This window comes from Seriola lalandi, unplaced genomic scaffold (assembly GCF_002814215.2).
Source record: "Seriola lalandi dorsalis isolate HSWRI2012SDOR001 ecotype SW California unplaced genomic scaffold, Sedor1 jcf7180002054581, whole genome shotgun sequence".
Classification (NCBI taxonomy): domain Eukaryota; kingdom Metazoa; phylum Chordata; class Actinopteri; order Carangiformes; family Carangidae; genus Seriola; species Seriola lalandi.
Window position 1 is genome coordinate 3,260,479 of NW_019525134.1, and position 16,641 is coordinate 3,277,119.

At 43.2% G+C, this 16,641-nt stretch overlaps 3 protein-coding genes and 1 long non-coding RNA gene across 6 annotated transcripts in view; 2 read left to right on the plus strand and 2 right to left on the minus strand.

The window, feature by feature from the left end:
• The window catches only part of zzef1 (zinc finger, ZZ-type with EF hand domain 1), a 28,757-nt gene extending 17,215 nt beyond the window's left edge, over positions 1-11,542 (minus strand). For all 3 annotated transcript variants that reach the window (XM_087177106.1, XM_023418344.2, XM_087177107.1), the window contains exons 1-26: positions 10,996-11,542; positions 10,147-10,291; positions 9,849-10,043; positions 9,576-9,759; positions 9,278-9,477; positions 8,300-8,510; positions 7,971-8,087; positions 7,192-7,370; positions 6,858-6,956; positions 6,668-6,759; positions 6,427-6,572; positions 6,001-6,106; positions 5,226-5,444; positions 4,094-4,185; positions 3,753-3,973; positions 3,459-3,592; positions 3,299-3,369; positions 3,092-3,206; positions 2,754-2,919; positions 2,404-2,525; positions 2,193-2,315; positions 1,222-1,391; positions 1,026-1,107; positions 731-932; positions 414-547; positions 66-306 (exon numbers count right to left, since the gene is read on the minus strand). In XM_087177106.1, coding sequence (XP_087033232.1) covers positions 66-306; positions 414-547; positions 731-932; positions 1,026-1,107; positions 1,222-1,391; positions 2,193-2,315; positions 2,404-2,525; positions 2,754-2,919; positions 3,092-3,206; positions 3,299-3,369; positions 3,459-3,592; positions 3,753-3,973; positions 4,094-4,185; positions 5,226-5,444; positions 6,001-6,106; positions 6,427-6,572; positions 6,668-6,759; positions 6,858-6,956; positions 7,192-7,370; positions 7,971-8,087; positions 8,300-8,510; positions 9,278-9,477; positions 9,576-9,759; positions 9,849-10,043; positions 10,147-10,291; positions 10,996-11,409 — 4,180 coding nt within the window. In that variant the 5' untranslated portion in view covers positions 11,410-11,542. The remainder of the gene's footprint in view (positions 1-65; positions 307-413; positions 548-730; positions 933-1,025; positions 1,108-1,221; positions 1,392-2,192; positions 2,316-2,403; positions 2,526-2,753; positions 2,920-3,091; positions 3,207-3,298; positions 3,370-3,458; positions 3,593-3,752; positions 3,974-4,093; positions 4,186-5,225; positions 5,445-6,000; positions 6,107-6,426; positions 6,573-6,667; positions 6,760-6,857; positions 6,957-7,191; positions 7,371-7,970; positions 8,088-8,299; positions 8,511-9,277; positions 9,478-9,575; positions 9,760-9,848; positions 10,044-10,146; positions 10,292-10,995) is intronic.
• LOC147818450 (uncharacterized) lies at positions 302-1,324 on the plus strand. The gene is made up of 3 exons (XR_015437954.1): positions 302-384; positions 460-957; positions 1,240-1,324. It is a non-coding gene; the product is annotated as an uncharacterized LOC147818450 (long non-coding RNA).
• Positions 11,543-11,601: 59 nt separating the features above from the next.
• On the plus strand, positions 11,602-13,853 carry cyb5d2 (cytochrome b5 domain containing 2). Its single transcript, XM_023418294.2, has 4 exons — positions 11,602-11,965; positions 12,187-12,327; positions 13,210-13,396; positions 13,558-13,853. The coding sequence occupies exons 1-4, from the start codon at positions 11,701-11,703 to the stop codon at positions 13,730-13,732; spliced, it is 768 nt and encodes a 255-aa protein (XP_023274062.1). The 5' UTR covers positions 11,602-11,700; the 3' UTR covers positions 13,733-13,853.
• A 10-nt stretch (positions 13,854-13,863) lies between these two features.
• The window catches only part of ankfy1 (ankyrin repeat and FYVE domain containing 1), a 15,044-nt gene continuing 12,266 nt past the window's right edge, over positions 13,864-16,641 (minus strand). The window contains exons 20-23 of the mRNA XM_023418284.2: positions 16,429-16,594; positions 15,968-16,114; positions 15,727-15,817; positions 13,864-15,602 (exon numbers count right to left, since the gene is read on the minus strand). Coding sequence (XP_023274052.1) covers positions 15,470-15,602; positions 15,727-15,817; positions 15,968-16,114; positions 16,429-16,594 — 537 coding nt within the window. The 3' untranslated portion in view covers positions 13,864-15,469. The remainder of the gene's footprint in view (positions 15,603-15,726; positions 15,818-15,967; positions 16,115-16,428; positions 16,595-16,641) is intronic.

A 16,641-nucleotide genomic window follows, 5' to 3' on the forward strand; every position in this document is an offset into this window, starting at 1 on the left:
ACATGCGCAATTACCATGTGAAGAACAGCTTTTGCTCTGTGACCACTGATTATAGGCAACATTACCGTAGGTCTTCAGGGCATGGCTGAGGGCTGGTGTGTGGTACACCATGGCTGCCCAGATAGCATTCACAGCTTGGTCTGCCTTTGACCCGGCGGCTATCTCGTTCCTCATTGTCTGCTTTCTGCAGGACTGCATGAGTTTCCTCATCAGCTCTGTTCTACTGTCTGTCAGCTCCTGTGAGGGGTTCCAACGGGCAAAGTCCTCCAGGAAGCTCATTAACTCATCGAGAGACCATGTATTCGCCTACCACACAGAGAAACAACATGGCAGTGGAGCAACATTTATGCATTTATGCAATGCAATAATGTCATTATTGGAAAGGTAACTGGATTATGCAGACTTGCTCATACCTGGTCTGTGGGTGTTTTAGTCTGATTTGTCTCCCTTGTTTCACAGAGCCCGTGTCGCAGGATGGGTTTCCATAAAGGAGATGACTGAATATGGGACATTTTCCCAGATGAAAGCTCCTTTACTGTGCGTGTCTCTGAAACAGACAGCAACCCCACAAAACTCAGCTCTTCAATCTGTCATTGAGGGTCTAAAAAGTGCTTGAGTAAAATATAATTCTGAAGTGATCTGAAATGAATAAATGCTAAAAAATGTTTAACAATATCCTGATTTCGCAGGATCTGCTCCCGTGAGCCTTGTTGCTGGAAAACAGTTTTACCATGAGGGGATTTCAGTGCCAGAGTTCTAGATGCAAGACGACCCATCAGACGAGCCACCAGCAGCTGCAAGTCCGACATCCAAGAAATGGTGATATCTGGCAGACCCAGGGCCGTCACAGTGAACTTGTAACCCCACTCGTTATTACTGCTATCCGAATGGAAGAGGAACTGGAGCTGAGGGCCAGCGTCAAATGTCACTTTCTGAAGGAGCAAAGAGAAACAACAGGTAGGTGTAAAGAAAATTAAGCAACATGAGTGTTTCATGTGATAATTCAGTGGTTTTCATTGTCCTACCTTTGGCCACTTCTCTGTTCCAACTTTCATATCATAGCGGACCTTGCCACCTCTCGAATCTGTGAATTCTAGGTAGTCGTATCTGTGAATAAAAGAGTATAGGGTAGGGTAGGATACAGTATAGGATAGGTAAGTAAAATCCTCACTGGGGATAAAAAAAATAAATAAATACATTTGAATATTTTACATTGGTCACCTCTTCTCTGTCTCACAGCGTTCGTCAAACTCCACCTCAAAGGAGGTAGCACCAGGACAGGCAAAGATGCTGGTCTCGTGGCGGCTGTTCTCGTAGTTGTGAGGGGACTCCATGTTCCAGGTCCTCAGCACCACTGGCTGCTGGGGCTGGTGCCAGCTCTCCTGATCCACCTAACAGTGACGTGGTGTGCCGTCAATATTTGTTATTAGTGGTAGAAAGCAACTAAGTTCATTTTTACTCAAGTACTTTACTTAAAGTTGATGTACTTTACTGTGTTTGCGTGTTATGCTACTTTCCACTTCTACTCCACTACAGTTCAGAGGGACATATTGTACTTTTTAATGCGCTACATTTATCTGACAGCTACAGCTACATGTTACTTTGTGGATAAAGATTTTACATTCAAAACAAATGATGAGTTTATAAAATACAATGCGAATAGATTAACCTCCTCAGCACTGAGTGAAATATTTCAAATTAGGTAACCACCTCTACTGAAAAAAACAGTACAATGCTACTTAAACATTAATACATTAGTAATAATAATACCTAGAATATCCAATATCCTATTTACAGAGGAGTCTTAAAGTCTGAGACCATTTTACTATTCAAGTGAATGGAAAAGTGTTCTCAGACTGTTGGACCGCACTTATTATTATTGTTAGGTCATTTCTGCTACTTTTGATATTTTAAGTACAGCTTGCTAGTAATAACACCATTTACTTAAGTTTAAGTACATTTAATGCATGCTTTTATTTGTAATGGAGTACTGGTATATTGCAGTATTTTACTTAGTAAATGGATCTGAGTACTTCTACCACAGCTGGTTACAGTAGCGCTGCTATACTTCACAACCCTCCAAGCCTTGAATACTGGTCTGCACTTTGACCTTTCCACTCATACTCAAACAGTGGGATGGGAAGGTGGTATAAAGTCAGGTGCATTCAGGTCAAAGGTCAGAGCAGACTGACCTTGGAGAAGATGTCTCCAGTGTCACTGGACAGGCTCTTGAGTAGCTCGACCAGAGAGGAGAAGCTCCTCAGCAGCACACTGTGAGGGATGTCCAAGGAGCACAGCTCCAGGAGGAATATCATCTGCCAGGACCAGAACACATGGTATTCACATTCATTCAGCACAGTCAACTCTAAAATTGTGCCAAACCAGGAGCTGTGAGTGTATTACCAGTTGCCTGAAGACTGTGGCTATGATGGAGCTGCCTAGTTTGTCAGTGATTTCAGCACTGGTGTATCTCTCCAGCAGGGAACCAAGGATGGTCTTGATGCTTCCCAAGAACTGATCCACATCTATTGAGAGAGCAAGAAATAAACCATTCTGCATTAGTTCTTCTCCATTGTACGATGAATGTTATCCAGCAAATTCAACTCAAATCTGATGGATCACACTTGACTGATCGTCATCAGGCTGTGTGCTCTTGCTGTTTACATACTGTCCAAATGTAAACACAGAATCTAACCCTGAAAAATAGGGAGCTGTAAGAACATCAGCAATGCAACACTGTCACTGTATCTCACATTTTAGTAGGATGTCTCTTGCCAGCTCCATAGCAACAGCTGTGGAAGCTCCTCCTTTGAGCTGCAGGTAGCACCAGGAGACCAGACTACCCTGCAGTGCCCAGAACAAGGACAGCAACACCGTCCTGCTGGCTCCACTACTCTCATTCACCATCATGACTTCACACTGAGAGATGGGAGACACGTCGAACAAGGAGCAACATTAGAAAAGCAGATAGAAACGTGGGATTTTACGTTGAGACATGAAGACGCAGAGAGGGCTGGTGGTAGATGGTAACCAACATGATGAAAAAGTTGAGACATTGTGTGTGTGTGTGTGTGTGTGACAGATGTCTCACCTCTCGCGTTGCGACCAGCAGAAGCGTCTCCATGACTGACAGTATGGGGCTGATGTCAAAGTCCGAGGGAGCTCCTTTAGGTGGGAGCAGGAGAAGGCCACTTGGATCCTGGTCACTGCGTAGAGGAACACAGCTGTTACTGATCCACTGTGATCCAGGTGTGGGTGTGAATTTGATGGTGTGTGTATTCATCTACAGTATGCTTACCTGAAGTAATTACAAAGTGATTCAAATGTCACCTTTACTGACTCTGGCTGATCCTCTTCTGTGATATTTTTCTGTAAAAAGGATATTATTATATCATCATCATCATTTTCTTATTACATTGGAGTTATTATTATCATTATTGTTGTTTTTAGAAACTCACCATCATGTGGAAGAGTTTGTCCCGTCTGACGTGTTTATCAGGGAAGAAAACAGCAGCTCCGTTAAGAATGGCCTTCACTGCTTCCTTGTGCAAAGCTTTTTCCACTAATGTTTCACCCTCTGGACCGTCCACAACTAAAACACAAACACAAAGAAAGATTATCATCACATAGATTTCCAGGAAATCAATCATGACAAGCTGCTACTGTCCACTGAGTCTCCAGAGAGACATTTAACCTTTTAAGCAAATATTTTTAACTACTCCCCAGTTGACTGAAAGCTGACAGGTTCTTACTGTGGCAGAGGTGAGTGTAGAGTTCCCACACAGCCCTAACAGAGTCATTCAGAGGCTCTCCGCCGCTGGACGTGGACGCACACGCCGCCGCTGTGGCTCCCTCGTCTGGCCCTCTGCTCTCCTCTGGGCCCTGGGACTCCAGTGGGTTGGGCAGCATGGGGAAACAGTTCTGCATCAACTGGAGCAGCAGAACTCTGCTCTTCAGCACCTCCTCTCCCTCACTGAGACAAAGACATACGCTCGATTACAGATGAGCCCTTAATATGTGTTCTGGGCCTGATTACTCCAGATAGTAATTACTGCTGCGATGATAATAATGCACACGCAGTATTATCACTCACATCTCCCTGAGTTTACTGTAGAAGTTCCAGAAGAGGCTGAGGCTGAGACCACCGAAGTCCAGGAGGTACTTCTGCTTGAAGTGAGAGGCGTCCTACAGAAACAGGAAGACAACTGTGTGACAGTGTTCAACAATAAGACAGGAAACATTCACCAGCACAGGAGTTCAGCAATACTGCAAAGGAGATTAAAAAAAAAAAAAAAAAACCATGGGACTGGAGAGTTTCTTGGAACATGTGTTAGTGCAAAAAGACGGTGGTCTTTGGTGGGTGGGAATGAACAGGTCTAGAAAAACCAAGGCACTCGCCTTTAGAAAAAGGTTTAAAATGCCTTTAGTGAGCTGGCAAGTTCTATGAAGTAGAACATGATTAAAAACATTCACTTTGACGCGTTCAGCCTTCCATCAACGGGTGTAAACATTCAGCAATCAGAGTCAACCGGTCTAAATCAGTGTTCACTTGGTCAATCCCTTTCTAATACATTCTTGGGGTCAGCAGGGGGCAGCCTCTCCAGATATAGGATATATACAATTAAGGAAAGATGAGGACATATATACAAAAAACATATCTACATCTTCACTTATAAAACATAGCATGAAGGTATATATACACACACATATATCTCACTTTAACAGTGAATAACAGGAAATGAATTAATCTAGATAAGTGAGCAGATCATGACTCATCACTAATAAACTGATGAATATAGTGAAAGCAAAACAAACATGTACAGCTGCAGGTGAGCTAGTTCTTAAACGTATTAATCAATTGTACTACTTTGGTACGACACAAGACGATAGACAAGATAACGAGCACAGTCTCCATCTCAGGCCGTTGGTAAGTTAGATGACGATTCTCATAGATCTCCATTTTACTTGCTGCTGTTGTTTGATGTGAGTGTGTGTAAAGAGGGAGGAGGAAATAATGCTGGAAGATATTTCCCACTGGTCTTGTGCTGTGTGGTGCCGTGAAGCACAAATATAACATGGCGGCACACAGTATATCATGTAGTGTAACTACAGCTGCAGAATTGTGGCATTTACTGGTAATCATACAAACCTACTTTACTACTAATATTACTGATATTTAAATGTTGTATATCCCGTTCTACCTTCAAGCAGTGATCGGTAGTTACCATGTCTCGTGTAAGCTGCTGAATGAAGAATAGAGTCTTGTTAAGAAGACAAAGGCCAGTGACAGCATCGCGGTCGACCCTCTCTCCCTCTGGACTCAGGTCATCCAGGTCTCCCAGCCTCTCTGCCCCGGGGCACAGGTAGCCACTGAAGGTGATGGACTGCACACCAAGGCGCTCAGCAGAGTCCTGCCTGGCGCAGAGGAATTTCACCATCAGGAACTGCGAAGACAAGGAAACAGGAGGTTTCTACTGGACAAGGATTCCTTAAGAACTGTTCCCAAATGCATGCTTTCATTTCCTAAAGGAATTAAATAATTTCCTAAGCAAACATTACTCAAACAGTAGGAAATAGTATAAATAGTAGTAGTAGTATTATGAGCTGTGAATCAATACGCATTTAATGATCTTGTGAGTATTTGGCATGACCTGTGTTGTGGGACTGACTCAAGACAAACTGCAGTGCTCATGCTTATTGTAATGATGTAACATGCCACGCTGTGCAGCTGTGTGGCTCACTGATAAGATTTACTGTGTCATGTTTTGGATACACAGATAATATCTGCTGGTAGAATCAGTTCATTGGTGGTTTTTGTTTTTTTCATGGGTTTCGTTAATGTAAAGAAAATGATTAAATATCATCTTATCAATCTTATCTTTTAACGCACAACTGCTTGAGGGGTCGGATACAAAACACAAATGTTAAATAATGAGGTTCAAATGATTAAAGAGGACTAAGTAAAATGGTATCTTAGTTTTCACTGGATGCAGCATGTACCTTTGCAACTCGACACTGCTGCAGCTTGATCTCCACGTCGTTCCAGTCCTCCTCCAGCTCAAACCAGCCAATCGGCTCGTCTTCAGACTGCGCTGGAATCCTCACACTGCAGGTCAGGTGACAGAGTGGTGTGTCAGCCATTCACATAAACCACTAAGGCAGACCCCCACACTGCTGAGGGGTATTATCCGAAACACAGGGAAACTACTGTCTACTGCAATCTTATTATACTGGAGGGTTCACTGAAGAGCTACAGCAAAACATATTTAGCCACATGAACTCTTCAGAACTCCTTTGCTAACCATAGTTGTTTCTCTTATTAAAGGTTTGTCAACATGTAAATTTACAAAAGATATTTGGATGATAAACACAAAAGCACAATAACCTAAAATATAAGGAATAAAACAGTTACTGATGGATCCTTACTTGTCTTGTACAAACTCTTTGTAGTCCTTGTAGTCCCATGTGTCGTACTTCTTGAACCTCTTGAAATGTTTCTCTGCATCAAAAGGGTCTTCTTCTTTGTAAGCAAACACCAAGCCGCATTTCGCTCCAATGGCTCCTTTTCGTACCTTATCAAACAGATCAGAGAGCAAAGGTTGTGTACAGTAATCCTCTGTGGCTGTCAAAGTTATCACAGACTCTACGAAATCACAGGGAGCCTCACTTTGATTTTCATCTGAGTGACCTGGAAGTTGCTCTGGTCCTCTGTCGACAAGATCACACTGGCTTTCTTCCTGCCACTCTCCGTGAGAAAACCTGAGGAGGGACAGACATTCAGTCGTACTTGGGGGGGGGGGGGGCATGTTCATACTGTACTTAAACTAAAGACGAATTGTGATTGATCTCAGCTGTACCGTCTCCAGTGGAAGATTCTGTGAGCATGTTCTCTGGTCCTGATTTCTCCTCTTTACTCTTTACGTCACAGGCCTGTAGGTGCAGCTGGAGGGGCTTCCCTGCAACATCAATCATTACAACAGTTTATTTTCTGTGACAACATTGTTAATCACTTGATCACTCTCCATACTGGTTCTAATTTCAGTCTTATATTGCGAGGCTACAATCACCACACTGAAGTGCGGCTTTGTAACAGAATTAGCAGTTTACTAATGCATCAGCACTTTCTCTCCTGGGTCTATGGTTTCAAATGTCCTCATGTGAGTGAGAGTAAAGGAGGGTTGGTCACGTTACCATTGCGATAGAGTAGTCGCAGCCTAACGGAGGCCATGGACACGATGAGGGAGGAGGCCTTGTACGCTGTCTCTAAATGATCGCTGATGCAGGACAGGGCCTGGAGCACTTTGGCGACGCTGCCTCTGGCCAGAGCGAAGGCCAGGAGCGTCAGTTCTGCATCAGGACTCACACAGCAGCTACGTAGGAGCAAAGAAACAAACATAAGTTATCTTTGGGCGGCATTAGGACTTATTAAATAATAATTTTGAAGTATTTTGGCCAGCTAAGTATATATTAATTTATTTATTTCCATCAATATCCATCAAATAAATCCATAACTGACTCCTGTGTCTAACTTTAGGGGAGAAATGTGGACTCAAAGGTCTGACACCACCAGCTGACTCTGGGGGCCATATTAAATACAGTATATCTGCAAAATGATGGCTGCATTTGTTCCAAATAATGTTTAAACAAACTACAGTATATCCACAGCAACAATTTGGATGTTTTTAACGACCTAAAGCTTAAGCTCTCATAAGAAAAATGTTTGTTATGTTGATTGAAAACTTGAATTTGAAAACTGACTGGTGAGATAATTTCTGTCGTGTTGTTGCTGCTGTTGTTGTTGACAAAGACCCTGAACACCGACAGAAGGATTTATAGTACATTAAATGGAATGCTAAGAATGTGTCATCGCCCCACACGATCAATACTTTGATTTGAGTCTGATTCCATTGCGATGATGTCAGCATTATGAGCCCAGTGTGGCAGTGATGGGTGAGTGTGCAGGTCATTACTCTGCTATCCTGAGCAGAAATCCATCCACCTCCTCCAGGATGTTCAGGGAGAAGAACTTGGGGAACTCTGTGGATGACGGCGTGAGGGACAACGGCGGCATGTGCCGTAAGGCTTTTCTAGGAGGAGAACACACACACACACACACACACACACACACACACACACACACACACACACACACACACACACACACAAAAAATTAATAAAAAAACACTGACTGGACATATCACTACACTTGATTCATACAATAAGAACTGAAACATTATATTAATCACTTACAAAGATTGTTGCACTCTTGCAAACATGCAAAAGGATGAGTAGTACTTACTGTGTGCTGTGAAGGACAGTCTGAGCCAGCGCAGGGTTAGTCTCCATGGAGGCAGTGACCAAAGAGGTGAGGAGAGACAGGTACCAGATGGCTGAAGCATCCGAAACAGACACCTCTTTACTCTTGGTAATCTGATAGCCAAGAGTCTTCAAGCCATGAATCCGTGTGTCACATCCGTCGCTCAGGCACCGCTTAATGTTGATTTGGATGTCTGGGGTTTGGTGAGGAGATAATGCGGTTAGCAGACTGATGGAATATAATGTTCAAAGGCGCCACTGTCAGTTGCTTCATCCTCTTGAGAAGGGTATAAAATAGATGTTGACGAAGGGAGTCAGGAATAAAACCCTAACAATAACCCACTTCTACTAATAAAAAACTTCGGTTTGCTCCCAGTAATCTAGCAAATCATTTGCAGGACAAAGCATTGCCATGAACAAAACACAAAGCTGCGACTGATTCAGCCTGTAGTTAGAGCTGCAAGCCACAGGCCTGCTTTCAAAATACATTGCTGAATTTGTCACCATCATTGTAACTTCTCTAATATTTGTCTGACTGTTCATGCTCACAGCTGCCTCTGATTCTCACTTGATGTTATCCTCATTCGTTCATTTCTCTTTGAAAAAAACAAGCAAAGCCCGTTTTAGTCTAGCTTCTATGTGGCTAGACAAGTTCTACCAAGGTGGACATGTGGGCTATTGGCTATACAGATGCTCCTTTAAAACCTGAGGCAAAAACCTGAGTTAAAACTGGAGAAAAAAAAAAAAGCCACCAATCCCTGGATTAGATCCCTTCAGTCCCCGGCTCATGGCAGCTTGTATGAGGATTAAAAAGTGAGGCATTTAACCACTCATCTATCTATGAACCCAGCGCTCTGCCTTCACTGGTGGGGAGCTAGTGAACAAGCATCAGTGAAGGGACACAAAAGCCCAAGATTAGTGAACACAACTAGGAGGACATGATTGACAGGTGGTGACTCACAGGGGTGTGTGATGTTGGCATTCTCCAAAAGAGCTACGTATCCTGTGACATTACTGGGGATGCGGATATCTCTGATTTCCTGCAGGGAACGCCGGTTTTTCCCCACAGCAACTGAGACCAGCTGAGGCATGTAGCTGTGGTCATTAGAAGCCACAGCAATGGCCAGCCGTCTCAAAACTACATCTGGTTTCATTTTCAATCTGGGAAACAGAAAAGAGACGGGTTTCCACCTTAAAACTGATGGTACACACATGGGTGAAAAGTTCTATCAATCAAGGATCAAACACACGTGTATTACCTGATCCAGTGTGAGCGTGCGCTGCCGTCTGACTGCCAGAAAGACGTGGTTTCTCCATTTGTCATCTTGTAAATGTCAGACACATTGGATGAAGCTTCTATTGTGCTGTAGCACTGTGTGACCACCTTGACCTTGTCCACCTCCGGGTCACGGTCCAGCTCTGCTCTGTACTGGATATCTAAATCTGAAAGAAACTAATACAGATTAGGACAACTGTCTCAAAGTTGCGCAGCAAAGGCCAGACAGCTTCTTCCGCACTAGCCACTAGTTCACCTTTCTCCTTCTGCAATAGGAATTCCAAGAAGTCCTGGACCACACTGGACCTCATGGTGCAGATGCTATTGTAGCCCTCTAAAATAGGGAAAGGGATGGCACTGCTCGGGATACGATTCCTGTGTAAGAATTTCAGGATCTTGGAGGCATGTGCTCCTAACCGGTCTTTTGTCTTGGAGAATATGTCAACAAAACCTGCAGAGACATTACAAGAGGCGATGTTGGTTTTCAGGGTTAACAATAACTATCCAAATAAGATTGGCCTTGTTCACCCATGTAAACAAATCACATCTCATACCTGGGGTTAGGGAGCACGCCTGTAGCTGTCTTATCACATGACTCAGCTCTCCCTGTAGATTAGCTCCATTGGAGTTCTTCAGAGCAATCAGCATGCTCTCTACGTCCACCACCCCATCCCCCTCTGCATCGAATTGTCCAAAAGCCTGAGACAGCGGACGACAAAGACAGTATACATCGTGACACTTCATATACTGACACGATCACTTACATTGCTGCACATCATCTCTAAAACCTATAAGGATATAACTCTAAACAAACGGGGCCAACACTATGCTCTAACCCTATTGCTTATTATTAAGTTGTATATATTTTACGCCTGTTTAAAAAAAAACATCTTTTGACAATACAGGTAGTAGCTCTACAAATCTGAACGCTCACTTTTGAAGGAAGCAGTGTAGTGTGTGGATTTTAAAGCACAGCAGTGGCATTCCATGTCAAGCTACACAAAGCCAAAGGCAGACTAAAGTACACATTCATTATTTAACCCATTCATTTGGTTAGACAACAAATGTCAGCCAACAGGCACACAAAGCGGCGTGTTATGCTCAAAGAGGCCAAAGCTGAAAATGCCCAGGGACAATAAAGCTGGCAAGCAAAGGTGACATGATGACAGTTCATTTCACTGGTTTCATTGCACACCCTTAAGATTACAAAACTGGTTATAGGATAACATGTCTGCCCCCCCCCCCCCTCATGGCCTCACCAGCCAATCATGTTTACTAATCACTCATCATAAATGGGCATGTCAACAGCTATCAGCAGCTCTACCCTGATACCTGAGACACACATTTCAAATCATGGCATTTCACATGACTTCTGAGAGGCACGCTTTTCTGAGTCTTTATACCTCTTCACATTCATCTCTGGGGGCATCTCTGCTCTCTAACATCTCACAAAATTGTTCCACATTGACAGACTCTTCCCCTCGGTTTAACCGGTCCTCTAGCCACCGCACCAGGACACCCTCATTCCCGGCCAGGACAGACTCCTGAATGGCGACCCCTGAGTCGCTAATCCGGGCCGCCGCTTCTCTCAGTTTCACTTGCTCTAAGAGGACTCCGGGGCTAGGTGGTCCACCCGTGGGCACGGGCAGGTTATTCGATCCCCTTCCGCTTCTTCCAGAACCGGAGCCACCACCGCCTCCGACACCGCCGCCAGTGGCCGCAGAGGCCGGACTGTCTTCCGCGAAGCCGGGGCTCTCCGTTTCTATATCTTCCTCGTCGCCGCTGCCTCCACCGCAGCCGCTCTCCGCGTTCCCCATGTTTGTTTCACCGACCTAGAGCTCCCCCAAAAATCTCTGCGGCCCACTGGGTGTCAGTTTTGAGACGGTTGTGCCGGTCAGACCTCTCCTATGTTCACCTACAGCTAGAAGTCTGCCGTTCACTACTACCGCATTGACGTACTGTACGTCAACTTGCCTAAAACGTCCTGTGCGTTTCTAGTTTGCACATGCGCGGTGGCGTTTCCGTTCACGGAAGCGCTTGCGGTGTAAATATATCTCAGTGACAAGGATGTGAAATGATGTCAATGGACGAAATACCTACAGGCTTGAATGAACAGCATGCTCAGCTATGTTTTGGTGGCGCTTTTATCTGTGTCGTTGGCAGTGTTGTTCATTCCTCGCGACTGGTACGTAAAATTTGGAAATGAATCAACCCAGGGGCCCCCTGTGCGGCTCCTGAGCAGGCATGAATTATCACTGTACGACGGGGAGGAAGGCAGCAAGGGCCTTTACCTGGCCATCATGGGACAGGTTTTTGATGTAAACAAGGGACAGAGGCACTATGGACCAGGTGGTGCCTATCACTTTATGGCAGGTGATTCCCCTTTTCTCCTACAACTGTCAGTAATAAACCAGATATATATTTTAATGCTTAATTGTAGGGCACCTGTTAAACATTGTCTTATATAGAATTTCATCCCAAACCCTCAAACCCTAAATCAGAAACATGATTTCCACTGTAATAAGAGCAACTTTTGTACATTAGTATGCTTCGTGCTGTACTGTACTATATAAAGTGTGTGTCTTTATTTTCAGGCAGAGATGCCTCACTGGCCTTCATCACTGGAGACTTCACAGAAAATGGCCTGACAGATGACGTGTCCAGTCTCTCCCCCCTGCAGGTGGTGGCCCTGTATGACTGGCTGGCCTTCTATCAGAGGGACTATCAGACTGTAGGTATGTGACGTTTGTCCACCAGCTATTTTAAATGCAATTTTTGGTGCACACATTTCTTGCAAAAACAAAGTCAGCAGTTACCTTTTCAAGCATCTTGTAAGATCTGGTTCAGTTCAGCATTATTAAATATTTTTTACACAGTTGGCATATTTTATAAAGTTTTACACAACCACTTCTATATATCTGGACCATTTTACTCAACAGTAGTACGTTATGGGCCCTAACACTAGTGTTCTATTTGGGCCCTGAAGACTCCAGCCCTCTGTAACAGCTTAAAAACATTATTAATATTGTTTTATCACCTTGATACATAACTGCGTTGGTGTTGACAGTAGTTTTAACACATTACTACCCCTCCTTAATCCTAAATAAGCCTATTTAGAGTTGCAACTGTATTTCCTAATACAATTAATTAATTGTATGAAAATCTAAAATATTGGAAACAAACTAACATTTAAAGGTATAACTGATGATACTGTTTATGTTGGACATCAAGCTGGGAGATTATTTCCAGCTACGCTACTTTGGCGTGGAAAAAATGAGGCAGTTGTGTAGCAGGCAAAACGTTTTTAATCCCATTTTAGAGGATACTTTCAGAACAACTTTTAGATTTGGTAAAAGACCTTCAAAGTTTTTCAAAAATTGACAGGTATACATACATTTTTGCTCTGCTCTTTTTCTCCATATCTGTTACAAGTTGGGTTTTCAAATGGAAACCTAAACAGCTTAGATCTGTGGAACTGCTGCCTGTACAGTCTTGACTCAGCCCTTGATGGATGTGTAATGTTTTAAAAAAGAACTGCTGACTTGTTTCACATAAATTCTCATTATCAATGGACATCCATCATCTTCAGTAGAAAAAAAAAAAATCTTGAATTTCAGGGTTGGTAATAGGCCGGTTCTATAGCGAGACTGGACAGCCCACAGAGGCCTTGTTGCAGGTGGAAGCATCACTATCAGAGGGCCAGCAAATCAAGGTCCAGTCTGAGGCCGAGATGGTTCGCTTCCCAGCCTGCAACTCAGAGTGGAGCGCTGCCAGGGGAGGAAGAGTCTGGTGCTCCACTAAGAGGTATGGGATAGTTCCGGCCTAATCAAATACGTACAAGCCCACAGGGCATATGATAACAATGTTGTGATGTACTGCATACCTGTAATAGAGCTTGTCTTGCACCATCAGGCATTATTGGTATACATCAGGATTTAGAGGACTGACTAATTTTTTCCCTTCAGTGGTGGAGTGGTAAGAGACTGGACAGGCGTCCCGCGGAAGCTCTTCTCTGCAGGAACCAGTGGTGTTCGTTGTGTCTGTGTTGAAGACCCGTCTGCAGCAGAGGAAGACCCCAACCTGCAGAAATATGAAGCCTGCCCTCCACATGCTGATTCATGCTTTGTTGGAGAGTACTAGTCTGGACCAATGGAGCTATTCATGGCCTGCTGTCTACCAGCATAAAACTCAGGAAAACACTATTTCTACCAGTAAATCACAGCAATTAACTTATTCGCAATAAAGAGTTGGAATGAAGAAATCTCAGCACATTCATTTTTGATGACCTTTATGTAAAGTTGTCCTCCCTTTCTCTAAAAGGATACACCAGGAAGAGACAGGCTAGATATCTGAGCATACAGATACAATACAATGTGCATAAAAGATTAAACAATGTGCATAAAAGATTAACAGAGGCAAGATTTAGGTTTGTCACAATGACAAGCACAAACTGCATTAAAGTACAAAACAGTTGTAGTGGTCAAAAATATCACACATTTATCTGTACAATTTAACAATACTTAAAGAGGCCCCACTACCTGGCCACCCAACACATTCTCCCCAATGATCGGAAATGTCATGTGATCTTGATAAAGTGCACCTGTTAGGCTTAGAAATCAAGAAGCGTTAAATGTGATGGGTCAAGACGACGACTTGACACGAGGCAACATCATGGGGACTATGATCACAACTTCATACGCAGACCTCCTGGCAGGTCAAAAATGGAATGTAAAATTTGGTGACTGATTTTCAGATATGATTTTTGATTATGACCATGACAAGTAAAGGCTACAAATTAATTGACATGCATAGGCATAATAGGCATTTCTGTAACTGATGAGGAGGATTGCAGAGAGAATTTTGTTTTGGGTAACACATTTATATTCCTTCCATAATAAAATGGGCTTTCTCAGGTCACATTTTCCCAACTTGTCATGTTAAAAATTTAGCATTTCCATTTTAATTTGGCCGAGGGCTTCATATGACACACTATGTTCCAACTGTGGAGATAAACACAATCTTATTTCATGAATTTCATTTTGTCCATTTGTGCCATCTATCATCTCTAATGGTAAAGTAATACAATGTCAATGTTATAATTCTGAATATAACTAAGTAGATTAGACCTCATTTGGAAATGATGCTCGTTTAAAAAACAAACTTAGTTCCTTTCCCTTTAAATCCTCTTTGCCTGTCCCACTTCATCCAGTCAATACAGAATTGGGGTGACAGAAGAGTGAATAATGCAAGATTACAGAGAACATGCTGATAGTTCAGTCTTTGCAGATCTAGTAATCTGGGGGCATTTTATATTTTTCCTCCTCTTGGTTGAAAGCAGCCTCAGCTCTTGTATGAATGTACATATTCATTTTGTAGTAGTGAATCTTTGTCTTTGGGCAGGTCACGTAGCACGAAGGCTGCTGACAGTGAAATATCCCAACAGAGAAGAGGAGGAGAGTTTTGATCACTTGTATGTTTATCATTGAACTGACATGTCTGTGTTCTGCAGTTACCTGCTTGTGATTATAAGAGTTCATCAGGACAAGCACACATTAATTAACTTGGGAAATTGATTAACAAACTCAGTCCAGCTGTCACCAAGCTGGAGAGATGCTTATATCCACATTAAGATACTTTGATCAAAACAGAAACAAAAAGACAATGTTTCACTTTCTATTTGAAACGTCCCTCTAGAACATTAATAGTTTTTCATAGACTGGAATAGTATAAAGGCGATGGGGTCCATAACTGTCCGGGAAATCTCTTGTTAGTATGTCCTGCTACTGATGTCCCTTCTCCTGGTGTGCCTGAATTACTGTGCCAAATTGGGCCTGGCATGGCCAGTGTCAGAGGATGGAGGATATCCAGGCCAACGCATTACGATACCCCACCCAGAGTTAGTACATCAAAGCAGATGTCACACACCCTCACAGGCTTGTTCAAGTCGAACTTGATGATGGGTATCTCCTTTATAGAGCACTTGTGGCACAACAGGCGCCCACAGTGGCGGCTGGAGTTAAGAGTCAAAGAGGAGACACAGGATTAATCATACAGTGTGACACAAAGTGAAAACATGAGTGAAAATCAGAAAAATATTATGTAATATACACATATAAAAAAGCCTTAGTACTAACCAGTGATGTTTCCTTGTCGTAACACCAAACTTGGCAACACATTCATAGCAGTTGGACCCATCACACCAAGGGGGCTCTTTGGACAGCATATCTAAACAAAAGGAACAAAAATACTAGCTGAGTTATCGCCATGGAGGTCAAATAACCAGTATTAGAGCATATCACTCAATGTGGGGCTGTCAGTTTAACGTACTGGTATAGTGAACCCCTGACACACAGCGAGTGAAGCGTAAAAACTTACCTAGAAGGCGGAAGAGCAACTGTTTGGTTGCGACTTGGTAGTTGAAAATGTTGATGCCCTGATTATTATTGATGCCGAGTCGAGCTCCAGCCCTAACAATGGCACGGCACAGGTTTGCATTTCCTTTCATGTAGGCCAGGAGCAGAACTGCAATAAAATACAGGCATTACAGTCATTTTATCTCAAGGGTGCTACTGGTATTATGCTATACTGTATGTGTATACCGTTAACTACGGTGGCCCCGAGAGCTCAAAGCACTGCAACTTCAGAAAACACATGCAAATAGACAAAATTTCAATTTGACAACACATGCGCTGCAAATACTCACAACACAACCAAATACACAAAAGTGGGAATTTGCTTGTGTTTTGCCTATTTGCATGTTTTCTTAAGTTGCAGTGTGTTGAGCTCTCAGCGCCACCGTAGTTAACAACAGAAAATGATTAAGCGAGCTACAGTACCTGTGTTCCCTTCATTATCTGGTTTGTCCAGAGGGTATTCAGGCATACACTCCAGAAACAACTCAAAAATGGCGGCAGCATTCTCTTTCCCATAATGGCCTAGTACGTGCATTGGCGACTGACCCCTAAGCAGACAGATGACAAAAAAGAGACACGCAAGTTGACTCTATAGTCTACAGAAAGTTACGTTCTAACGTTCAGATGTTTTAATCG